The 26,937-nt window shown below is 45.1% G+C and overlaps 1 protein-coding gene across 2 annotated transcripts in view; it reads right to left on the bottom strand.

Annotated features, from left to right (window-relative positions):
• Positions 1–26,937, bottom strand: part of EXOC4 (exocyst complex component 4) — a 324,065-nt gene that overhangs the window by 296,818 nt on the left and 310 nt on the right. For both annotated transcript variants that reach the window (XM_085893972.1, XM_085893973.1), the window contains exons 2-3: positions 11,071–11,260; positions 7,865–8,059 (exon numbers count right to left, since the gene is read on the bottom strand). In XM_085893972.1, coding sequence (XP_085750098.1) covers positions 7,865–8,059; positions 11,071–11,260 — 385 coding nt within the window. The remainder of the gene's footprint in view (positions 1–7,864; positions 8,060–11,070; positions 11,261–26,937) is intronic.

Genomic DNA, 26,937 nt, shown 5'->3' with positions numbered 1-26,937 from the left:
ATATTAAAAACTTGCCAAATCTTAAATCACATTTCTCAAATCAAGAAGAGATTGATCTCTTATCACAAAAGGGAATATATCCGTATGACTACATGGATTCATTTGAGAAGTTTAAAGAAACACAACTTCCTTCGAGGGAAAGTTTCTATAGCAAGTTGAATAAAACTCATATTTCCAATAGAGATTATACACATGCTAAAAAGGTTTAGAAGTTTAATATAAAGAATCTTGGAGAATATCATGATTTGTATCTTAAAACTGATGTATTGTTATTGGCTGATGTGTTTGAAACTTTTAGAACAGTCTGTCAAAATAAAAATTCTTATGTATTGGACCCCATTCACTATAACACAGCCCCGGGTTTGGCTTGGAGTACTGTGTTAAAAATGACCAAACAGAATTTGGAATTAATCAGTGATATAGATATGCTTTTAATAATAGAGAAGGCTAAGAGAGGAGGAATATCTCAAGTATGTTCCAAGAGATATACTAAAGCAAATAACAAATATCTTCCTGATTATAAAAAGAATGAGGACAACTCTGATATTTATATGTATATATGTCTGTCTGTCTGTCTCTGTGTGGCTGCTGGTTGCATCATTGGTTGGGACGTGGCTATGCCGCTGATGTAGTGTTCCCCTTACCAGTACACTGGTACTCATTTTGCCGACCTCGGAAGAATGACAGGCTGAGTCAACCTCCTGGTGTATTTTTTAATTCACCGGCCAACAGGGCTTTTACTCAGGACCCGAGGATCCCAAGCCACCACCCTAACCACGAAGGCCACACCAGGCTTAACTCTTACCTGATGTATTATGATGCGAACAATTTGTATGGGTGGGCTTTGTCTCAATCTTTACCTTATGGAAAACTTAAATGGGTTAAAGAAAAACATAATGTAAAAGTTTTACAAGACATTGTTGTCTGCTCTCAAAAATAATTGGATGAAGCTGAAGTGAATAATATTTTGAGGTTGATTTAAAATATTCAGAAGAACTTCATAACACACATAGAGACCGACCTTATGCCCCTGATAAAGAAAGTCCAAGAAAAGAAAGCTTAAATGATTACCAACAGTTATCTATATTAATATTTTGGCACGCCCCTTTCTTTGTTCCACCATCAGATTTTTGTTACTGCATGAAATGAAACAAGATTTGGCACATATACGAATGATATTATTGTCTTCCTTAAGAGGCCCCTCAAAATTTGTTTTGATGCATTTTCACAAACTCCAACGGATTCCATTCAAATTCGGTACGATTATGGCTTTTGGTCCAACTTAGGTCATTGGCTATAAATGTTTTCCAATACACTTCCGATATTCGAAAGAAAAAAAAAAAAAAATCGATAAATCGATATCCCTTATGGGATTTTCCATTCAAATCCACTCAAGTTTAAGGCCTACGGGGGACGCAAATTTCCACTTTGCCCCGGGCGCTGTTTACCCCCGCTATGCCAAGCTGTTAGGGTTAGGGTTTGGGTTAGTGTTAGCTACCCTAACACTAACCCTAACCCTAACAGCTAACCCCTAACCGCTAACAGCTATTCAGGAAATTTGCAAGAAAGCCCAGGCAACGCCAGGCTTTATTGCTCGCCCGAGCAACGCCGGGCATTACTACTCGTTTAATATAAAAAGGTGAATCTCAAAAAAACTACTTACTACATTAAATGATAAAGAAAGTTATGTTTTGCATCAAAGGAACTTGAGACAATATTTATCTGCTGGGTTGAGAGTGAGGAAAATTCATAGGATTTTGAAATTTAAACAAAGTCATTGGTTTTAAAACAAAAAGGAGAACAGAAACAAAAACAGATTTGAGGACTTTTATAAATTAATGGATAATGCTGTATTTGGAAAGAGTATTTAAAATGTTAGGAATCGACAAAACATAAGACTTGCAACATCTTGGAAACAAGCTTCAAAGTTAATTAATAGACCAAGTTTTGAGCGAGCGGAGGTGTTTTCCGAGAACTTTTGTGCTACTCATTTGAAAAAAAAAGTACTGAAATGGATAAACCTATTTATATCAGAACAACAATTATTGACTTGTTAAAGTAGTTAATGTATGACTATTACTATAATAATTTAAAATCAAAGTACAAGGATAATGTGTCTTATGTATGGATAGAGATAGTTATATATTACAAATGAAGACAAGTGATGTATATGAGGATATGATTGATAATATTGATAGATGTGTATATATATATATATATATATATATATATATATATATATATATATATATATATATATATATATATATATATATATATATATATATATATGACACAAGTAATTACAAGTCAGGTGATGTGTTGTTTTCAACAAAGAATAAAAAGGTTATTGGGAAGTTTGAAGATGAATTGGGTGGGAAGGTCATGAGTGAATTTATAGGATTGACATCAGTCTTATGCTTTTACGTATATTGACAATAATAATAACATTGAAAAGGTGTAATAAGAAGCTAAAGGGAATAAAGAAAAATATAATCAAGGAAACAACAAACTTTAAACATTATTAAAACTGTTTAACCTTAAAGAAGGAAGAGTACAGAAAAATGAATACAATAAGAAGTTATTCAGGTCAGGTCAGGTATGGAAGCATGTGCCAGAACAGCGCGTCGCTGCGTCCACTTTCCGCCGGTACTCCAGGGGCCTCCGTCTGGCCATCCCCCAGGCAGATGCCAGGCCCATCCCCATCTCCTTGAGATGATGGTCAACCAGTTGCAACCATGAGGCATGTGGTCGGCCCACTGGCCTCCTCCACTCATGAGACTCCCTTGCTGAGAGAATCTGGTGAGCAGGATCAGCGTCAGGAAAACGAGCCACATGTCCATACAGCCGCAATTGACGCTCACGGATTATGCAGGTAACAAATCTCATCCGAGTCTCTCTCAGCAACCGCTCGTTGGACACAAAATCCGACCAGCGATAGCCAAGGATTCTCCGAAGAGACCTGGTACCAAAGGAATTAAGTCTCCGTCTCAGATCCTTGGTAAGAGTCCAAGTCTCGCACCCATAGAGCAAGACTGGAAGTACCAAGGACCTGAAGACTCGGACTTTCGTCCTCCCGCACAGGTACCGGCAACGCCACACCCCATGATCCAGTGAATCCATGACTCCCCAGGCCCGACCCAGACGTCTATTGACCTCTGACTCGCAGCCAGCAGAGACATGAATATCACTGCCAAGGTAAGTGAATCTCTCCACGACCTCAACGTCCTCACCACAAACAGACACAGACAGGACAGCAGCATCCAAGATGTCACCGAAAGCCTGGATCTTAGTTTTGACCGAAGACACCCGTAATCCCAACGGCTGCGACTCCTCATTCAGCACCTCGAGGGCCCCCAAGAGGATGTCTAAAGTCTCCGCAAAGATGACTGCATCATCTGCAAAATCAAGGTCCGAGATATTGACATTCCCAAACGATGCACCGCAACTTGATCTCTCCGACATCCTCCCTAGAATCCAGTCCATACAAGTGCTGAAAAGTGTGGGGGCAAGTACACATCCCTGACGAACTCCAGTAACAACTGGAAATAAGTCAGAGATGGTACCACCACACTTCACAGCACTCTCAGTACCAGAGTAGAGTTCAGACATCAGATCGATCAGTTTTGGTGGCACCCTACGAAGACCAAGAATCCTCCAGAAGACATCCCGATTCACTGAATCGAACGCTTTACAGAGATCAACATAGGCTGCAAGCAGCCCCTGCCGAAACTCTCGTCTGCGTTCGGTGAGGACACGAAGTGCAAGGATATGGTCAATCGTTGACCTCTTTGGTGTAAAGCCTGACTGCTCTGGACGCTGGTGCTCAAGCAGATGGTGGCGAACCCTATCAAGAATTATCCGAGCAAAGACCTTGCCCGGCACTGAGAGCAGCGTCACCCCTCGGTAGTTGTTGCAGTCTTGGCGATCACCCTTCCCTTTCCAGAGAAGGACAACAAGGCCCCTCTTCCAGTCAGTTGGGATGATGCCTGTGTTCCAGGCAGAGCACAAAACTGCATGCAACGACACGAGTGCAGCATTTCCACCAGCCTTGAGAAGTTCGGCATGGATGCCACAGATCCCTGGAGCTTTGCCCCGTTTCAACTGGTTCACCGCAGCCCGTGTTTCCACAAGCGAAGGTGGACCACAGTTGATTGGAGGGTCAGCAACAGGGATTGTAACACCCTTGACGTCCAACTCGACAGCTGGGGGATCAGCCTGGTACAACCGCTCAAAGTAAACGGCCCAGCGGGCCTTCACTTCAGACTCCTCTGTCAAGAGCCTACCACTCTCTGCTCGAACTGCAGTGCTCCGAGGGATGGGCTTGGATGAACGCAATGCGCGAATTCCCCTGTAAGCGGGACAAGAATCACCTGTCCACAGGTGATGCTCTACCCCCTCACAGATTCCTCGCACATAGGCCTCCTTGTCCACCCTCAGTGCACGTACAGTTTTACGCCTCAGCTCCCTGAACAGCTCAGCTCTGCCATTCAGCCTGGCCCTGCGACTCTGGTCAATGGTATCCAGTGTCCCTTGAGAGACAAAATTCTTCTTTGCCCTGCGGTGAGCTCCAAGGCATCCACCGGCAGCATCAAGGACAGTGGTCTTGAAGGCGCTCAACAACTCTTCAGGACCCCCCAAAGCACCCAGACCCCCCAAGTGTCTACTCAGCCTGTTCGCAAACTCCTCAGCTACTCTCTCATCCCTGAGCTTGGCATCATCCAGCCTAGGCTGGGATGGTACCATTCTCCAGGATTTAAGGTGCAGCTTTAGAGTTGCTACAACAAGCCTGTGGTCAGTATTGAGGAACTGAGCACTCCGGTAGACCCTGCAGTTCTGGATCATCCTCCAACGACCGTCAATGAGGACATGGTCAATCTCCTTTGCCACACCGCCAGCGTTGGAATACCAAGTCCAGCGATGAGCTTGTGGGCGCTGAAACCATGAACCAGCTACCCTAAGTCCATGACTTCTTGCAAAGTCAAGGAACTTAGTGCTATTCTGGTTCATAGTTCCTGACCCATGGGGACCAACACACACCTCATAACCGTCTCTATCAGTTCCAGTCGATGCATTGAAATCCCCCAAGACTAGAAGTGTATCTCGTCTGGGGCACTGATCAACCACAGACTCGAGTGTGGCGTAGAATGCATCCTTCACGGTGAGATCACTCGCCTCAGTCGGAGCATAAACAGAGACCAGGGAAATGACACCTAAGGAGTGACGAATCCTTATTCTCATAATACGCTCGTTGATCGGTGTTACCTCTATTATCATTGGGGTCAGCTTATTGGACACAGCTACAGCAACTCCTTGGGTATGGTAACCATCAGAGCGACCAGACCAATAGTAGGTGTAACCACCCACCATTATCTCGCCGCAATCCGGTCTCCGAACCTCAGAGAGAGCTGCAATCCCGATGTCCAAACGCTTGAGCTCAGATGATAACAGGTCAGGTCTCGCACCCATAGAAGCAAACATATTTCTTTCTTTTCTTCCCTGCAAAACTCCCGAAATTAAGAAGTGAAAGGGAAGAAGAAGTTATTGACATCAATTATATTCAGAAGAGATAAATAAGAAAACATTCGGAGCTTTTGATGATAAAATATATAATTTAGAGAATGGAATCAATAGTCTCCCTTATGGTTATAAGTACAAGTGTTAAGATATTGGGTTGGGAATTTTAACAGGCTACCACCATTTTTTACTGATTTATAAATGATAGAACCAAGCAATAACCAAACCAAACAGTGGAGATGTAATCAGCCTTGGTATTTAAATGGAAAACAAAGAATGTGAGAAATATCAAATAAGTCTTATTGAAGAAATAACCGGGGTAAAAGTAGATAAAACAAATAAGCGGATAAATTTAATTACAAATGAATTGGAGGATGTAAAGAAAAAAATTAATATCCTTGAATGGACTGAAAACTTTGATGGTTATCAATTTAGCAATGGAAAAACAATTTACTACAATCTCAAAATGATATGTGGCTCAGGAGGTGGCCAAATAAGAGCATTAAGAGAAGTTTATCATTTCATTTCTGCTCAACAAAGACACTTAAACCAAGAACCAAGTTCCAAGTTATTCTTTGTGAATATACTCGATGGAAATGAATGTTATAAGAACATTAAGTTATTCCCTAAAGTAGAAGATGAACAAATATTCGTTGGTTCGCTCTTTGAGTGGAATGAAAATATGAAAGGGAAGAAGTGCTTTCATCAGTAAGTCTCAATCTTTCATAGTCTCAATTTTACATTTGCTTGTATGGGAGGGAAGGGGAAAGGTGGGGAGAAAATCAGTCTCCTATTTTGAGCTTTTGGAGCTTGAGACAGTTTTTTTTTCCTTTTTCCCCATTCATTTGAATGGGTGTCCCAGAAGCCCCATTTATCATCTACCAAGGACGAATTGATTCGATTTTGGTGAAGATCCGAATCCAGATCTAGATACGATAATTATTTAATTTTTAAAGCGATTCTTCACCATTGAGAGATATGGCCAAAAACGAGATAGTACTGTATAGCATGATATTTCAAAAATGTATTGGGCCGGATATGTTCTCGTGGATCAGGCATTACGTGGCGAAGGAATACGGTCTTCCGAATGCCCTTATAGGTTTTATATGAATCGGGTTTGCTTTGGAAAGCCTGTGCCGATTATCCACACAGCAATCCGTGACAGTGAAACCAATATCGGCCTGGCCGATTACCGGTACAGTGATCCAAGATAGTGATTCTGAGATCGGCCTGTGCTGCAACTCCCGTGGGAAACTTCCCTCACCCGAATTCACCCATTTGTTCCTCCATCTTAAACCCCTCCCTTCGTCCTTTCGCCACACCGTCCCCTTCAAACTCCCCACCCATCCCCCGTTACCATTCCACATCTGAAACCATCCTCCTTCCACCATATCACCAATTACCCTATTAGCTCAGTTGCCTCAGTCCAATGACCCGAATTACCATGTCAACTCGTATCCTATAATATACAAAGGATCCCTCAACGCATGCAAATCCCATTGGAAGCAAACATATTTCTTTCTTTTCTTCCCTGCAAAACTCCCGAAATTAAACCCATTGGAGGTGGCCATTGGCGCTCTTATTGTCGTCATCATGTGAGATACCCAACAGCTGCTTGCCAGGGGGATCTGTGCCGATTACCCATATCAATAATGTACACGTCATCACAATATTGGCAATGAGCTATATTTATATCGCTTTATACTGAGCAGACTAGCTGAGCACTCACCAGCTACCTACGATTGATGGCCAGTGACCATTATCTTTATAAATTATCCTGCAAGAATAATGTAAGTGAATGACCAAACTGAACCCCTTTTTACTCTTTATTAACCAAATTCTTTATCGTACCAATAATTTGCCATTATTCGTAAAGATCGAATGCACGATGAACGCCGTGAATTACCGTGTGTCAATGATGTACACCACGTGTGGATACATAATGGACCATGACATATTTTTTGGAACCTGCGTTAAAAAGTTGTTTATTTATTTATTTTTGATACTGATGTAGAATATACCGGAATGAGCTCACAGATATATCAATACCGACGGTGCCTAAATTCTGAGATATCCTGATCACAGACAGACAGACAGACAGAGACGGACAAACAAACAGATATGGGTGAAAACATAATCTCCATCCACCTATGGTGGCGGAGGTGTCAATACTGGCATTTGAACATGGGATTCCAATGCTATGAGGCAAGTGTTCTGATGAGAACACCAAAAAGCACAACCCATTGACAAGCATTTCATACATTTTGTCGAATACTGTACTTCAGGAGCAGAGATAGCACCATGATTATAAAGCAATGTGGTGACCAAAACCATGCAACCTCCTTACCAGTATATCGGTGGCATGCAAGTAGCGTTTGCTGACCATGGCCTGATCCAGCTGGTGTCGGACCTGGCGGATAGACTCTATGTCTGCGAGTAAGGTCAGGACATGTTTATGTTCAACACCCTCGACCCAGAGCTTGCGCAACTCATCACGTTTGCAATGAAGAAGGCTTTTGCATGAAAGCAGATTCTCATGCACCTGTGCACAACAACAAAAAAAATATCATATCACAACTGAACTCCCATGAAACTTAAGCGTGCAACCAACAGTTGCCGCTGATGCAATATCAGGGGTGAAAAACAAATAAGGTGAATGTAAAAATTAAGTTTACAAAATACATTTTTTGCGAAACAGCATGACATGTTCACCAAGCAAGCAATGGGATGACTGGATAGTGACAAATACAAAGAACACAGCAAATGATAACAACAGAAAAGGTTTTGAAAAAGGATGAACAATAACCACCCTCCAGAAGTGTGCAAGTGTGAATTTTCAGGAATGGTCTTGGACACATGTTCTGCCATAATGTGATGTCCAAATACACTGAGCTCAGGTTTGTTAACAAAATACCAAATTGGAACATGACACTTATCCATGTGTCCAGTGAAACATCTTACTTAAGTAGTTTTCAATCAGAGAAAAACAGTTCTGGGGCACCTCGGGGATCAGTACGAGAACCGATTGGAGTGTACGGGGTGTCAGGTGGGGTCGTACGTCTCACAAGGGCGCTCGTCGCGCTGTTCTGAGTGGCTCATCCTGCATTGGTTCAAAACTTTAGCCAGCCCTAACCTGTGGCTCCAAGTACCTGATAGCATGTGACAGCAGCCCACACCTCAGTAAATCGCTTGACGGGAGGGGAAACCAGATGAGAGCAGGACTCAGGTCTCCTACCCTCAGCGACTTTGGGATTCGTCTACCCGAGCAAGTAAAAACTGATTTTGGCTGATTGGATGGATGAGACCAATGTAAGGTTCAATGGTCTTGAAGGTGGTTCAGAAACATGTTGGTGGAACGCAAAGAGCAAAAAAGACACAGAAGATGTCGTGGTCATCCACTACATCCAGATCTATCTCCAGCCACCTCGACTCGTCTTGCAACTGGATCGAGATAGGTCAGGACAAGAGAGCGAGGCTGACGACGCGCAACTCACCCTCACTATAATCCAATTCACACGAATGTCATGTTCATCATCTTTCATCTTCATCTGTCTATCATCTCTTTGTCACAAAGTTCTGAAGCGATGTGCGAGCGACATAGCAACAGATGTGGATACAATGGGAGCTGTAGATGTGAAGCTGCACGCAGGCAGTTCAGGTAATATGGTCGTTTTTCACTGCAAGGAAGCAGAAGTGGAACTTGGCAGTGCCCAAGTGGCTGAGGAACCCTTTTAGGACCACACTGCTCACCTCCTCTTTTGAGGAAGCAGCTAGAAAAGGTGTCTTAACCATTGCCTGCTTCACTTCGCCTGACCAGCAAGCCACTGGGTGAAATTTGGATTTTACCAAAGCAGTCGAAAGTAAAGCTGACACCGCTCACCCTTGGCGCATGGAACATGCACATCCTCATGGACAATACCACAACCGACAGACCTGAGAGAAGAACTGACCTTGTTGGTAGCGAGCTGGCTCGGTACAACGTACAGATCGCCACCCTTAGCGAGACTTGTCGACCTGAGCCCGAGGAGGGTCAGCTCAAGGAAATCAGTGCAGGTTACAAATTAATTTGGAGTGGCGCAGAAAAGAAGACCAACGCGAAGCCGGTGTCGGCTTTGCTGTCATGAACCATCTTGTCAATAAATTGTGGTCCCTTCGCAAGGGTGTGATCATCTTATGGAACTTAAGTTTCCTATGCATGTAAACAGGCACGCAACACTCACCAGTGCATAGGCCTATGCCCCAACCATGACCAACCCCGATGAAGTCAAGGATAAATTATGTGATGACCTCCGCTCTTAATTGCTGCTGTACCAGTCAGACAAGCTTATCATTCTTGGAGATTTTAATGCAAGAGTTGGTGCATATTACCAGGCAAGGGAAGGAGTCATTGAAAAAAAAGGGATTGGCAGTTGCAACAGCAATGGTCTGCTTTTGTTGAAGATGTGTGCTGAGCATAAGCTATCACTTTCCACCTTCCCAATCGCAACAAGGCGTCTTGGATGCATCCCCACTCCAATCAATGGGATCTAAATCGGGTATCTCATCACCAGGAAGAGGGACAGGCAGGATGTGCATGCAACGAGTCATGTGTGGACTGACCATAGTCTTATCATTGCAAAGTAAAACATCAAGATCCATTCCCCTAGACGTCCCCAGGGCACGAAGGTCCAGCAGCATCTCAACATCTGGAAGCTCAAACAGGCAAACATGAAGGACTTCCTCTCAGAGAAACTCGAAAGTCACCTGTGCACAATGCATTGAGAATGATTGGGTGATGGTTACAGAAACAGTGTATTCCACTCCTCTCAAGGTGCTTGGCCCGACCTCTCGTAAGCATCAAGATTGGTTCGACAAGAAAAATGAGATGCAGTCTCTACTGGAGGAAAAGTATCACCTTTACAGGATTTACCTCAATGGCAGATCATCACTACCCAAGCAAGATGCCCATCGTGACATTTGTAGGTCTGTCCAATGTAAGCTCATGGGGGTAAGTAGAGCATTGCAGCCTGGTGGAAGAACCCCAATAGCAACCCACATGAGTAAATGGGGCCCCAGAAGACAGGTCGCTGAGGCAGTCAATGCCTTGTCGGGAAGGAACCGCAAACTGGTTGAAACACCCATATAACAAAACAACGGCCGATCACACAGGATATGTTGGCAGGGAAAAACGCAGTGAGTGGAATGAAGGAAACAGGTAGAAATTAGAACTGGTCAAATACCTCCATCGTCTGCCCAAGAGGACCTTGGCACCTAATGTAATGAGCGCTGCTTTGATGGCATTATTGAGAGCATTGGGTGAAGAAGCAAGGACGACCTCATGAAGGGGTTGTTCACACATGCACAGTATTACATCTAGGACAACCCATAAAGACCACCCTTGCCTGGCTTTGGCATCATGTTATGAGAAGGGCAAGTGTGGTGGTAAAAAGCAGCACCACTTGAAAGAAAAGAAAGGTGAAATCAATAAGGGACTGAAAGAAAAAACGAAACAAAGAAAAACAAAATCTGAGTACATCAGGAGGACATTCACAGAATGTCAACACAATACTATACCTGAGCTATTTTACAGCGAGAAGTGTCAATGCGCTCCGTGATACTGTTGTACGTTTTGATGGCAGTCGTGAGCTCCGTATAGTGCTGCACAATCTTGTCATCAAGCTCATGATCGCAATGGTCGTACGCCTCTTGAAGTCGACACTTCTCAATCTCACGATCATGAGCATCATCGCTGGTAGAAAGCGTCCTGATTAAAGCAATTGCACAGCGACAGTTATTGCTGCATAAATCAGGAAAAACATCACGATGCAAAACAAACAAATAATTTTGATTCGATTCAAAACGATCTTTGTTTGAAGTCAGTCGACCACTTACGAGGAAGGAAAGCAAATTATCTCAACTCAAGTTGTTGACAAAAGGAGAACATAAAATGCAGATTTTGCAACACCATGGCTTATTACTTACAAACACAAACAGCGAGGGTAACCAAACCTGCTCTACATTCTGTTTTAAAAGACTGAATGCGAAACGAGGCTTTTCGTGCATGCGCTGTGTGTTTTACAGTGACTCGGTTCAGCTCGCCGAGCACTTTTAACCTGCCGTTGCTCGCAAAAAAAAATCTGATTCAAATCAGCTTTACATAATTTTCAGCATTTAGACGAAAGAGTGGCAATTGCAAAACGGTTAAATATTGTTACGTTTGAGGGGGGGGGGGTATGCATTCAAAGGGTAATTAGGATGTTTAATTAGGTATGCCATGCTGTTCGAGTTTACCAGGATCTCGATGTAATAAGTAGCAATTCAGTGGTAAGTTGTCTAGTAAATGTTCATTTCTTCAAGGGGGAAATGATAATTGTCACGTAATTAGATAGGGACACGGGTTAGGGTAAGTGTGTCTGCGTAAACCCCTTTTAGTATTCCCTGGAGGCTTGCCGTGACGTCACAGGACAGTGCTGCGGATGGCTCCGCCCCGTGATCACGATTGGCGGAAGGCGACGGCGGTGGGCCAATAAAACGGCTCGATTGGAAGTGACAAGGACCAAGGATAAAAAGGTTCTGTTCGGGGTCTAAAAGGAAGAGGAAGAAGATCGGGACAAAAAGATCGTGTTTTTTTGGTGTGGAGGCTGTTGCGCGGAGAGCGTGCTTGTTGTTGTGCTGATTCGATCGTGTTCTTCATCGTGTCTTGGAGCCTTGCTGAGCCTCGTGCCTCACCTTGGTTGGCTCTGGGGTTCTGCTGACTCGGAGTACGGGGTCGAACGGCGGGCAGAACTGCCTCCCTCTCCTGCTCGCAATTTGGTGCCAGAACTGGTTCCCTGGCGGCTGTGAGCGGACTTGGGCCAAGACCAGGAGGTCGACAGCACCACGGTTTCTCCTGCCCCCCTGACGAGAGCAAGGCCAGCTCGTCCGACGCCAATCCAGGGACAGTTGCGTCCACAACACGGTCCAGCCTGACCACCAGAAATAGCTACGTTTTGTGTGTGTGTGTGTGTGTGTGTGTGTGTGTGTGTGTGTGTGTGTGTGTGTGTGTGTGTGTGTGTGTGTGTGTGTGTGTGTGTGTGTGTGTGTGTGTGTGTGTGTGTGTGTGTGTGTACTTGGCACCTTAGAGGGTTTGAGATCTGTACATTCATTGGAATTGTCTGTGCTTTCCCCACGCCCGATCCCACACCATCCCGTCGAATCGCCCCGGATCCCTCTTCTTGCCGAGTCTTGTTATTTCTGGTTAATAATAAAAACAAATAAACATCATCAACTCAGTGAAAGGCGACTCGTGCCACCCTTCCTCGCCCCGTTTGCGGTAGAGCGATTAGAACCGCCATGTTTGGGTTATAAATAAATAAACCGCCTCCATCGTTTCGGCTCATTCTACGTTGGCGGGACTGTTCAAGTCCCGTGGATGTCACAATATAATCATTGTGTTCCTGAATGCAAATATTGGACTCACAAAAATATAGGGAATACGAGAAATAACCGTGGACGAGAGGCATCGGTGGGTGGGTGGTGGGCCCGGCCAACCCCACAAGAACGTGGGAATAATTGTGGCCAATAAAGAAGAAGATACTCAATACAGAGTGCTGATGCTGCCAAAGCAGTTTCTTGGCAAGGGTTATACTGGGTGGTTTGACATTGCCTTCGCGGTGTTTGTTTATCCTTTCAAATGCTGAGCAACCAAAGAACTAGGACGTGCCATTCTTGAAGTCTATGGTCTGACTCGGCGAGAGTTCAAACCAGTGACCTCTCAGATTCAGACCAGCATTACACCACCAAATCTAACCTAATAGAGAGGCACTCCAATGAAACTGTTGAAGAATACTTTGTTTACTCAATGACAATTTGCAATATATTTTTAAAAGGACAACTGCTGTGGAAACAAACATCAATGCTTGTAAGAGCACTCGACAAGTGGCTTAAGCACTCAAGCAATCACTCCAGCAAAATGGCCGATAAGGAACGGCTGCTGGATTGGGATGCGATAGCAATCTGATTGGTAATGGGACACAACAGTAAAACCAAAAACATCGCTAATTTCTTAACATTTTCAGATTTCACTCCGGGTTTCGAAAGTCATTTAATCCACATGATGCAAGCCTCAAATCCCTTTACTTAAATCGAGTAGATGCTTTAAATAGTCCATGAGAGGTCAATGTTGGAGAAAAAAAATTGCCAAGACTGCGAAGAAAACATGCATTGCCTCATTTCCCCTGCACAGGTTGAATCAAAATGCACCATTGTTTCCTCAAAACGGTACATCCATTCAAAGAGAGATGCGTTGTTCAGTCTTCAAATGTACACCAGAGGCCTGTGCGGTCTATTCCAAGGCAAGGTGTTTTTGAGCAGGCCGAAACAAGGCTTAAGACCCCTGCAAGGGAGAGCACGCTGACCAAGGATAAGCCTGTTTTTTGCTAATCATCTTTAAAATGGGTCTTTAACATTACCCAAACACCTAACTTTCATTCATGCACTCCCTTGGAGTACCTGAGGAATGCATACAAAATTTCAGGCCACCAAGTTTCATGTTTTTGGAGTTATAGAGGTCCGTCCGTCCGTCTCTCTCGTCTCTCTCATCCTTGACTAATCAGGCCCGACCCAGACGTCTTTTGACCTCTGGCACACGGCCAAACAAGATAGCAGAATCCAAGATGTTATTGAAAGCCTGGATCTTAGTTTTGATCCAGGAAACCCGTAATCCCAGCGGCTCAGACTCCTCATTCAGCACTTCGAGAGCCCCCAAAAGGATATCTGGAGTCTCTGCGAAACAAAGTTCAGAGATCTTGACATTCCCAAACGATGACCGCAGCTTGATCTCTCCGACATCCTCCCCAGAATCCGGTCCAGACAAGTGCTGAAAAGTGTGGGGGCCAGTCTACACCCCGACGAACTCTAGTAACAACTGGAAATAAGTCAGAGATGATGTCACCACATCTCACAACACTCTCAGTTCCAGAGTATAGTTTGGACATACGATTCATCCGTTTTGGTGGCACCCCACGAAGACCATGAATCCTCCAGAGGGCATGCCGATTCACTGAAACTTACGCTTTTCAGATAGCAACGTAGGCTGCAAGCAGCCCCTGCCGAAACTCTCATCTGCATTCGGTGAGGACCCGAAGAGCAAGGACACGATCATTCGTTGACCGCTTTGGTGTATAGCCTGACTGCTCTGAACGCTGGTGCTCAAGCAGATGGTGGCGAACCCCATCAAGAATTAACCCAGCAAAGCCCTTGCCCGGTAATGAGAGCAGTCACCCCTCGGTAGTTGTTGCAATCTTGGCGATCACCCTTCCCTTTCCAGAGAGGGATAACAAGGCCCCTCTTGCAGTCAGTTGCGATGATGCCTGTGTTCCAGGCAGAGCACAGAACTGCATGCAACGAAATGAGAAAGCATTTCCACAAGCCTTGAGAAGTTCAGCATGGATGCCATAGATCCCAGGAACTTTACCCCATTTCAACCTGTTCACCACAGCCTGTTTCCACAAACGAATGTGGACCACAGTTGATTGGAGGGTCAGCAAATGGGATAGTAACACCTCTGACGTCCAACTCAACAGCTGGTGGATCAGCCTGGTACAACCACTCAAAGTAACCGGCCGATGTCATCCTTGTGGCTTTCAGTTTTGTAAGCACCCCGGAGAAATCACTACTCGCAGTTATAGGGATCGACTAACCACGAGAAATATAGTTTGATCGGAATTACGTAATGGGATGGCATCGGCTTTGGAAAGGGTGACATGGGTTGGCATCACCATTGGAATGAGAGGCATGGGAAGGCATTAATCAATGGAATGGGCGGTGTGGAATGGTGTCGCTGGTTGAATGGGCGACATGGGATAAAATCGTCATTGGAATGAGTGACATGGGATGGCATCATTATTGGAACGAGAAGCGTGGGGTGGTGTTATCATTGGAACGAGAAGCGTGGGGTGGTGTCATCATTGGAACGAGAAACGTGGGGTGGTGTCATCATTGGAACGAGAAACGTGGGGTGGTGTCATCATTGGGATGGCCGGCATGCTCCCCAGCATCACTGGCAGTTCTTGGGATCGACTTGCCATGATAAATACAATAAAAATGTTGTCATGGCATCGTCATTGGAAGGGGCGGCATGGGATGCCAGTCGTTGGAACGGCCGACGTCGTCCTTGGGATTGACTACTGGTTGCAGTAATAAGTGGCAGTGCTTAGGATCGACTCGGCATGAGAGATACAGTTTGATAAAAATTATGTCAGAGGATTCCATCATCATTGGAATGGGCAGTGTGGTCCCAGCATCACTACGCACTCTGCCTGGGCGATATGTTGATACGATCAGCTCGATAAGATGTTTAAATATATATATATATATATATATATATATATATATATATATATATATATATATATATATATATATATATATATATATATATATATATATATATATATATATATATATATATATATATATATATATATATGGTTTGATTAAAAATTACCATGAGAAATGTCAAGGTTTTATATCAAGATGGCGAAGCGTGCACACAAAAGGCACGGCCCTCAGAGCGACATGCACCATCGTCAAAACAATTGTTCCACAAATGCTACTGTGAACTTGTATATGAAGAGATTGATGAGTGATTAGTTTGTCCATGTACAGTTGAAGCTTGATTAATAAACAATAAACAATAAGCGTGTCCATTCGTCTGCACATGAACGACTTATGTCGAAGACTCAAAGTTTGTTTTCGGTAACTTTCATCCCCCTACCATTACGGTCAACACAGATTTCATCTCCCCATACCCCTTATTATAAACACATAAAACTTTAAATGATTACATGCACACGGAACAGGTTTAGTGCTGGGTGCCACGATGACGTGCACATCAATAGAAACCAAGCACGAGACGGAATACAGAAACGACGTCCTAACGAAAAAAGCATGACAGGCTGAAGGATGGAGGATGAACAAATCCGGATAGTTTAATATCCATTATAAATATCAGGCCACAGTTGCTTTGTCGCCACTCCACAAAACACAAATTAATGTTCAAAAATACCCATTAATATGATGATGTGTTTGACAATGACAGACACTACTTTCAATGATAGCACACGGAAGTGTTTTCAGGACAGATTAAGTTGCGATTATCAGCTAAATCTTCAATCTATTGTACAGTAGCTCATCATTAGGGTCATGTAAACATCCATAGTGGGTAACCCTCACTCCCCCCCCCACCCCTAAAGTGCCAGCTATCCTGCCGGTTGTCGCTCTACATTAGTATAAGTGATTGCGCCCTGTTTATATATCACTACATCATCGATATTTGGAAAGACAATAATCAACGAGCAAAAAATATATATAAAATTCCTGGGAACAACGAGCCATGAGAAATGTAGTTTGATTAAAAATGATTCCGTAAGCTGGCATAGTCATTGGAACGGGCGGCGCGGGATGGCATCATCCTATGATGGCATCATCATTGGAACGGGAGTTATTCGGAACCAGACATAACTGCTTGGAGTGATAAGCGGTCATTCTCGTATATAATTATGATGTTCTTTTCTCACCATGGACTTGGTAATGAGCAGAAGGTACAAATGAGGATTAACAAACTTATATTCCCTAAGCGTGTGCAATATGTATGTGAAGTTTCCCCTTCATCTGACCAGCCGTTCTGGAGAAGATGTTTGAAGGTTTTAGGGTAAATTCAATATGGCCACCAAACCATGTGACCTATCAATTAGAAATTAACAAACTTCTGAAAGGATGTCTTGGGGAAAGTGTATGTGAAATTTTGCCTCAATCTGTCCAGCCTTTCTGGAGAAGACAATTTTTAAAATTTATTAATTTTCAATCCAAGATGGCTGCCAAACCTTGTGACGTCATAATTTTTACTATGTATGCAGACATGATGGAAGATGATAGTTGTAAATTTTCGCTTCGTTAGGTTATGTGATTCCAGAGAAAACATTATTTAATATTTCTTGAATCCAACATGGCTGCCAAACCATATGACCTATCAATTAGATAATATCAAAAGGCACCAGTTCACCACTTTCTTGATATGTGTACCAAATTTCTTAAATATATCTTGAGGGGATTTGTAGTTAAGCTCCGGAAACAAAATGTGAAGGACGGAACCCATTTCTATATCTCCCGCCAACTTCGTTGGTTGGCAGGGGATTTTTATATATATATATATATATATATATATATATATATATATATATATATATATATATATATATATATATATATATATATATATATATATATATATATATATATATATATATATACATACACATACACATACACATACACACACACACACACACACACACACACACACACACACACACACACACACACACACACACATAGATCATGAGGATCAAGTTTTTGTTTTCCTGTAAATAATGTTTTCATTTTTTATTATTATATTTTTCATTTCATGCTTTAAAGCAATTCAAGACATTTTGTCAAATGTTATACAAAATAGTATAAAAAATATTTCTGACCACACTAAAGTGGAGGAGAGGGGAGGGGGATTGGTTTCAATCAACTGAGAGCCCAGCCCTCTCTCTCGCGATAGACTTGATAATCTACCTAATATGTCGATTAAATTAGCGACACTCATTCAGTGATGTGGGACACCAAGATGATAATTTTTTAACCAAAAAAAACAAAAAACACACGCTTTAACACTCTTGTAAATTTAAAAACAAACAGGAAAGTCAGGTTAGTATTTGCAAGTACTACAAGCACTCACTGTATGGGAGTGGCCAGGGGAGTCATGTTATTAGTCCCCTACCAGTTTCACTGGAGAGGACTATAGGTTTGTTCTACATCTGAGCATCCGTCCCACCTGTGGTTTTTCAGACTTTTTCCCATACCCTTCAACATATTCAACTGAAACTTGGTACATGGCTTTATTATGATAAGTTATAGACCAAGTTCGAGTTTCAGGGTATTTCGTCAATTTTTCAGAGTTATGCCCTTTTAAAATTTATAAAAAATATATATTATACATGGGTCAGTATTCAGCTGCTCTGACTCCACCTACTGCTTTTAAACCATTGGCTGAACAGCTGGTCTGACTCCACCCCAATAAAATCATGCGCCACCATTCCATGAAACAGCACTATTCTGCCCTGTATGTGCGAAGCTCTACACAGGTAAACAAGAACTTAAATGAAGAACCCAAACCAGGTTGTTCATTGAGGATTTCTTTACTGGAGTGTTTGATCCATTCATAATGTGAAACTGAAAATACACAGACAAGGCTTACTATAAAACAATGGGGTCATTCCATGTCAAATCATCAAAGAATCTGCCGTCATCTCTCAGATTTTTGTAAAACTTTGGGAGCCAATTGGGACCCATGAAAAACGGCAAGAACTCAAATATTTTTGCTAACAGCCTCTTAATTAGTGAGATACAGACTAACGAACTTTGGACTAATTAGCACGACGTCGCAAATTCAAATGGCCATATCTCTAAAAGTATAACACCTTGAGAGCTGGTTTTGGTATCATTTTAAAGGTATTTTCATGCCCTATGAATTTGTCTGGGCAACATTTTCCTACCTCCAACCACAAAAAAGTTATCACAAAATATAAACTTCAATCGTGAATTCCCAAAAAAATGTATCCTTCAAATTTCCTCCAATTCATCCCAGAGGTACCTTATGATGTCAAGAAGCTTCCACATAAATTTTGTGATGGGCACTTCAATAATTTCTGAGATATGAGCAATAATGTACATGTACGTATGGCATATAGGTTCGAAAATCAGCATTTGTAATGTATTATACAATCATTCTAACCTAGCCATGACAGGGAACACAGGGAACAGCCATCAATTGCTTTGAAGCATCATATACTTTCATTTTCAACTGGGCCTGAGGGGAAGAAACAAGTGCTGCTGTTGCTGCATTGAAGAGGAAATTGAAAGCCTAAGTCAGGTTAGTGAACACTGTGTACTTGAACTCATTTATTGATTGTATAATACATTACAAATGCTGATTTTCGAACCTATATGCCATACGTACATGTACATTATTGCTCATATCTCAGAAACTATTGAAGTGCCCATCACAAAATTTATGTGGAAGCTTCTTGACATCATAAGGTACCTCTGGGATGAATTGGAGGAAATTTGAAGGATACATTTTTTGGGAATTCACGATTGAAGTTTATATTTTGTGATAACTTTTTTGTGGTTGGAGGTAGGAAAATGTTGCCCAGACAAATTCATAGGGCATGAAAATACCTTTAAAATGATACCAAAACCAGCTCTCGAGGTGTTATACTTTTAGAGATTATGGCCATTTGAATTCGCGACGTCGTGCTAATTAGTCCAAAGTTCGTTAGTCTGTATCTCACTAATTAAGAGGCTGTTCGCAAAATATATTTGAGTTCTTGCCGTTTTTCATGGGTCTCAATTGGTTCCCAAAGTTTTACAAAAATCTGAGAGATGACGGCAGATTCTTTGATGATTTGACATGGAATGACCCAATGTCCTGCGTGTTATGTATCTTCCTCCGATAATGCTAGCAAATACAAAAATATTTATCATGAATAGTATATTAGGACCGAACATGTCGTACGTATCGTTAACAGTTACTTCTCAGTAAGAGAACAGTGTTTATACAAGGGGCAGTCAAAAAGTAACCTTATAATGGTGATATAAATTTGAGAATGTAATGTGTGTAGTTGTAGACAACGTATGTAGTACGGTATGTATGGGTAAGAGTCATGTTTTTCCTGTTTTAGATCTGGCAACATTGAGCGTATGACGTCAGTGGAGCAGTTCCAAGATGGCGGCTCCCTTAAAACCATGCACCAACGAGGAGCAACGTTCTGTCTTCCATTTCTTGGGAAGTGAGGGTGTGAATCCCAGTGAAATCAATTACAGAATGAAGATGCAATATGGTGACATGTTTATTGCTGCAGCAGGTGTACGACTGGGACAGAAAGTTTAAAAGAGGAGTGTCCAGTCTGGCAGACACTGCTCGCTTGGGCCGGCCTCACACAGCCCGCACACCAGAAATGGTTGCAGGAGTTGAGCGCATGCTAAGGGAAAACTGTCGCATTACGCTGGATGAAGTGGTCTCCGAATTTAACATTAGCCATGGTTCAGCACACCATATCATTCACAACGTGCTGGAGTTCCGCAAAGTGTCTGCAAGGTGGGTGCCCAGACAACTCACACCCGAACTGAAAGAACTCCGCTTTTAAACTTCCTGTCCCATTCGTACACCTACTGCAGCGATGAACATGCATCACCATATTTCATCTTCATTCTGCGATGGATTTCCCTGGAATTCACACCCTCACTTCCCCAGAAACAGACGGCAGAACATTGCTCCTCCCTGGTGCATGGTTCGAAGGGAGCCACCATCTTGGAACTGCTCTACTGATGTCATACGCTCAATGTTGCCTGATCTAAAACAGGCAAAACATGACTCTTACCCTTAAATATAACATGTGTCATCTACAACTACACACATTACATTCTCAAATTGATATTGCCATTTTTAGACTGGCCCTCGTAGCACACCAGTGTGGCATGAGTTATGCAGAGATTAGCTGCTTATGTGACACGGCTGCACAAAAAAGGCTCCAAAATGGCTTGACCATCAACATTCTTCAGAATTAAACCCATGGATAAACATAAACAAAGATATCTTACAGGAGCAGATGAAGAAGGATTGCTCCTAGAGTGCACAAGGTGCAGTGGAACACGAGAAGCAAGAGTGTTAGCAGACGCCTCCCGGCTCGGTCGAGGTGACACCCTCACCGGAATCGCGCCATCCGCAATAACAACCGCCCCCGGCCGACCAGCCTGCCCGACATCCCCGGGCAGGACAGAATCAGGCGAAGACCCCCTGGGCGTCGGCACATCCGGCCCTGGCGATACAACGTCTGGCCCCGGCGACATTACAGGTGGGGGTCCCACATCGTTCGGCCCGGGGGGGTGTGGGGGGGTGACGCTGGACAGCGATCATGCATTTGGTCCACGTGCCGCTTCCACACCTCCCCACCATCAGTCCGCACCATGCAATTCGCCGGCCCCAGTACCACCGAGACCACAGCCGGCACCCATTTGGAACTGTGGAAATAATCGCGCACCAATACCCGCTGCCCCACATCGAAGCCGCGCAGCAGCGTTGGACGCGACACCGCCCCACTCCCCGACTCTCCAGGTCACAGCAAATCCACTCTGGACCGCAATGCCCGTCCATAGAGACGAATGGCAGGCGAATCACCTGTGCCAGGATGAATTGCGTTCCTGTAATGGAGCAAAAAGACATCGACCACTGCTGCACAGGTGCAACCCCCCGCCCCCCTGCGCAAATCCCGTTTCAACATCTTAACAAACGACTCAGCCTGCCCATTTGTCTCAGGATGATACGGTGCGGACCTTCGATATCGAATACCATTTTGACGCATAAACTCATCAAATACACCAGCGATGAACTGCGGACCGTTATCAGAGACCAGGATCTCCGGTAATCCTTTATTAGCAAAGATCGTCCGCAGTTTCTCTACTGTAATGTTTGCTGATGTATGCTGCATTACTTCAACCTCCGGCCATAATCAAAAACATTTTGCCATTAACCGGCCCCGCAAAATCTACATGGACCCTCTGCCAGGCTCTGTCTGGGGTAGGCCATAGTCCCGAAGCTCGACGCGGGTTATCAGCATCTGTTTGACACGTGGCGCAACGCTTAACCAACTGCTCAATGTCTTTGTCCAACCCCGGCCACCACAACAGGCTACGAGCAAGATTCTTGGTCTTCACAACGCCAAGGTGACTGACATGCAGTTCTTCCAAACACCGCTGCCTGAACTTCGGTGGAATCACCGTCCTTATTCCCCACATAACGCACCGTTGGACCAACAACAGCTCCGATGCGCGCGACATGAAAGGTTGAAATGCCGGTGTCGAAGACAGATCGCTCCAATCTCCCGTAGAAAAATCGCCTGGACGACACGGGCGAGCACCGGATCACGAGCCGATTCCACCGCGACCTGTCTGGCCGTGATCAGCCCGCTTTGGACCTGGCCCAGCGCGAACACATCGACCCGGTCAGCCGACTCAGACGCAGCTGGACCCTCTGCACACGGCAAGCGTGAGAGCCCGTCGCAGTTAGCATGCTTCTCAGTGCTTCGGAACTGAATATCATAATCGTAAGCACCAAGAAACAGACACCACATCTGTATTCGCGCAGCCGCTACCACCGGCACCCCGCGTTCGGGTCTCAGGATGAATTGAAGTTGTTTGTGACCCGTCTGCAAAGTGAAATGCCGCCCCAGCAGGTATTGATGAAACCTCCGCACACCCCAGACGAGGCCGAGATCCTCGCGCTCGATCTGGGCATATTCCCGCTCTGCTGCGGACAGGGTCCGGGATACAAAACAAACAGGCCGCTCGGAACCATCGTCCATCCTGTGGGAGAGCACTGCCCCGATGCCATATGCAGAGCTGTCGCATGCCAATAGGAGCGGACGCGCAGGCTCGTAGTGCACGAGGACCGTATCCTCTGTGAGCAGCCGCTTGACGCGGTCGAACGACGCCTGGTGTGCAGGCCCCCAAGCCCAGCGCTCGTCCTTCCTGAGCAACCGTGTTAACGGCGCAAGTTGTGAGCTGAGCCCGCGCACGAACCTTTGGTAATACTGGGCCATACCAATGAACGAGCGCAGCTGCGTCTTGTCGCGAGGCTGTGGCATGTGTTGAATCGCCTCCACCTTCTGAGGACCTTTCAACAGCCCCTCCGGCGTGATGATGTGCCCGAGGTATTCCAAGCACTGCTTGAAGAACGTGCACTTGTCCCTGTTCAAGCGCAGGCCGCACGCTTCTAGCTTGGTCAGCACTTGGGCAATGTTCGCAAGGTGCTCGTCCGCCGTTTTCCCCGCAATGAGCACATCGTCCAGGTAGGTCTGAGCGGGCAGGCCAATGCAAACCTGATCCATGGCTTTCTGCCACAAGGCTGGGGCCAAAGCAATCCCAAAACAGAGTCGGGTATATCGATAGAACCCCTGACACGTGTTGATTGTCAAAAGCTCGCTACTCCCGGGATCCATCGCCAGGTGAAAATATTAATGCATCACGCAGGTCTAACTTCGTGAAGTATTGACTCCCCGCCAATCGCGTATATATTTTATCGATTGACGGCAGTGGATATTGCTCCACGCTGAGCCCCGGGTTAACCGTGGATTTGAAGTCCCCGCACAATCAGACGTCTCCATTCCGTTTCAGCACCGTGACAACCGGGGTGGCCCAATCTGAGTACGACACCCGTTCGATCACTCCACAGGCCTCCAACCTATCCAGTTCACCCTTGACCTTGTCCCGCAGGGCATACGGCACCGGACGTGGTTTACAAAAACGAGGAACCACCCCCTCCTTCAGGAAGAGTTTTGCCTCCACGCCCTTGAGTTTCCCAAGGTCGTCGCAAAACAAACCTTGATGTCTTTGAAGAATCTTCTCCAACTGATCCTCCCACCGGCTCGGCACGGGTTGCACAAGGTGAATTGCGGCACAGTCTAGCCTGATGCGGGCCAGCCAATCTCGGCCGAGGAGAGACGGTCCCCTCCCCCGCACGACGTACAATGGAAGCGTGGCGACCTGGCCTTGGTACCGCACAGACACGTCTGCCATCCCGACTGGTATTATCTTCTCGCGGGTGTACGTGAAGAGGGTGAGGTTTGACCTGATAAGCTTCAAGCCGTTGAGTCTACGCACGGTTTGTTCGCCGATGATCGACACAGCCGCTCCCGTATCGACCTGAAACGTGATTGGCGTTTTGTTCACTTCGATTTCCACCATCATCGGGCGTGCCGCCGCCGGGCCAATTGAAAACAGGCTCAACAACGGCTGCCGGTTCCGCCCCGGGTAGCCTCGCACATCGCCGTCGATGACCTTAACGGTGGCCGGCGCCCCACGGCACACACGCTTCAGATGACCCACCTTGTGACAATTTAAACACACGGCGCCTTTATACAGGCACGCACGGCACAGGTGTCGACCTCCGCATCCCAAACACGTCCGCGGGGTCACTTCGCCGCACGTGCGGCGACATCCGACCCGCACTGAAGGTCGTGCGCGCGTCCCGGGGTGCTCGCGACCCTGCGTGGCCGGTGATGGCCCGAACATCTCTGCGAGTCTGCTCGACCGCTGTAGCCGTGCTGACCGCCGAGTCGAATGTAATGGCTTCACTCTTCAGCCGCAGAACCGCCGAAACCATCTTCGCATCTTGTAAACCAGCAATAAAACGATCTCTGAGCCGAGCTGGACGCTCCTCCGCCATGAACTTGCAGGCCACGGAAGAATGCTTAATCCGCGCCACGAAATCAGCGACGCGCTTCTCTGCACCTTTCGAGAGGTGATCGAACTGGTATCGAGCGAGTTGTAATGACTTCTCCGGCGCCATGTGTGCTTTCATCTTCTGCACAATGTCCCGAAACGACAGCCCATCATCACGGGGCTTGTCTGGCACCACCAAATCACTCAGTAGTCAATAATGCTCCGCCGAAAGCGAGGCGAGCAAGATCGACTTCTGTTTGCTCTCGTCGACCACATCAATCGCATGGAAATAGCATCCCAATTGCTCAAAAAAACAATTTGAAGTCGTCTCCAACGAAAACGGGCACAAGTCCGTTTTCAACCATCCTCGTCAGCCAACTAGAGTGTACGAGGTGGAGTGGAACACGAGAAGCAAGAGTGTTAGCATCAACTCCGCTTTATTGCGCGTCCGTATGTACATTCCTGCCACCCCCAGCGGGCGAGTCATGATATACGAAAACCCAATCACGTGATACAACACAGCTCCAACAGTTTGCTTCTACTCCGAACACAAAGGCAGCCTACAAAAATGGAGAATCTGCATGACCTTAGAGCACATGACCTCTACTAACCAATAAGAGAACATCCATCCATGGGGACCATACACTGTGCAGAGCGTCGGTGCTGCCTTAGCAGTCTCCTTGGCTATTGGGCACAATCCTGGACGGGTCGCCACTCCGACAGGATACCAGCAAGCTGGCACTCATTTTGCCAGAATCAGAAGGATGACAGGCAGAGTCAACCCCACCTGTTATTAATTCAACAGCAGAGTGGGATTTGAACTCAGGGTCCGAGGATCCCAAGCCCACCACCCTAACCATTAAGCCAACACCAGGCATATCAAAATACAGGATAATTATATTTGACGGTATTCTCCAAATTGACCAACAGATGGCAACCTGTCACAGACTGCAAGACATGACAAGCACTAATCGGCAGGCCTCAGGCCTGGATGTTCGTCCATAGCCGAGTGCATTTGGAATGATCCCCGGTATGTAACCACGATGCATTAATTATCGATGCACACAAGCCGTACGCATGGACATATATGTGCATGTTATTTTTATTATTTCCTGCAACGAACGCACCATTTACACACCGCCCAAATAAAGGGATAGGAACATTCATTGGGAGCCAGTCGGAGACATGTTTTGTGAAGCAATCATCGCTCTTGTTATCCTTATGATTAGTAACGAACGCAGTGAGCTTCATACTTAAGGCGTGCACGTGAGTGAATAGGAAACAACAACAACAACAACAACAACAACACAATACCATGGCAATTTGGAATCCATGTGGTTGGCTATGACCCTTTTGCTTCCGGTTTTTTTTTTTTTTGCTTCCGGTTTTTGTCATGGGGAATGATGCATGCCAGGAGATAAAGGCATCGTCGGAGACATGAAAGACCCAAATAATATCAGACATGGTGTATATTTCCTCCACCGATTTTAATAAAGATATCTCCCGCATCATCAAAAAATCATTTTTAATCGTGATTAAATGATCATCCGAATGATCATCCGCCGATCCCGAATCCAGGCCGAAGTAACCGGAAATTGCGCATACAGTTGTGAACAAGTTATAGGTAAAGTCAGAAGTGAATGCAAGAAGAATTCTACGTTCGCTTCTCGGCTTTGCCTATTCCATATTAATACCTTCGCTGTACCCAACCTACCTGTGATCTTGTTCCAAGCGTGCAACATGTTCTGACGAATCCCTTTATTTGGGAGGTATATAGGCAGTAGGCCGCTGCTTTGATTGCTCCCGAAAATATAAAATTTGCATGCGTGTCCTCAACACTCTACCTCCAACGTACCAAAACACACAATGTTGCCAAGACCGTGTCCTCAACCGAATACGCTGGTTGTCGTCAGCCACACACAGCCTTGAATGGCAACCAACACCGAAACTTGTCAACGTCATCAAACGTGACCAACACGCCGTCAAAACGAACGGACCACGTGACCGATCACGTGAGTCACACTTGCCATCAGAAATCCGGCTCCGTCATTGGTGATTACACTCTGCGACGACACACCTAGGAAAGTGCTCCGAGAATCCGGATTACCAAAAAAAAAACAAAAAAAAAAAAACATT

Source organism: Eptatretus burgeri, chromosome 9 (assembly GCF_056783735.1).
Source record: "Eptatretus burgeri isolate ZD-2024b chromosome 9, Ebu_testis_v1, whole genome shotgun sequence".
NCBI lineage: Eukaryota > Metazoa > Chordata > Myxini > Myxiniformes > Myxinidae > Eptatretus > Eptatretus burgeri.
The sequence above is the reverse complement of the archived record's forward strand: the minus strand, read 5'-3'. Positions and strand labels throughout refer to the sequence as shown.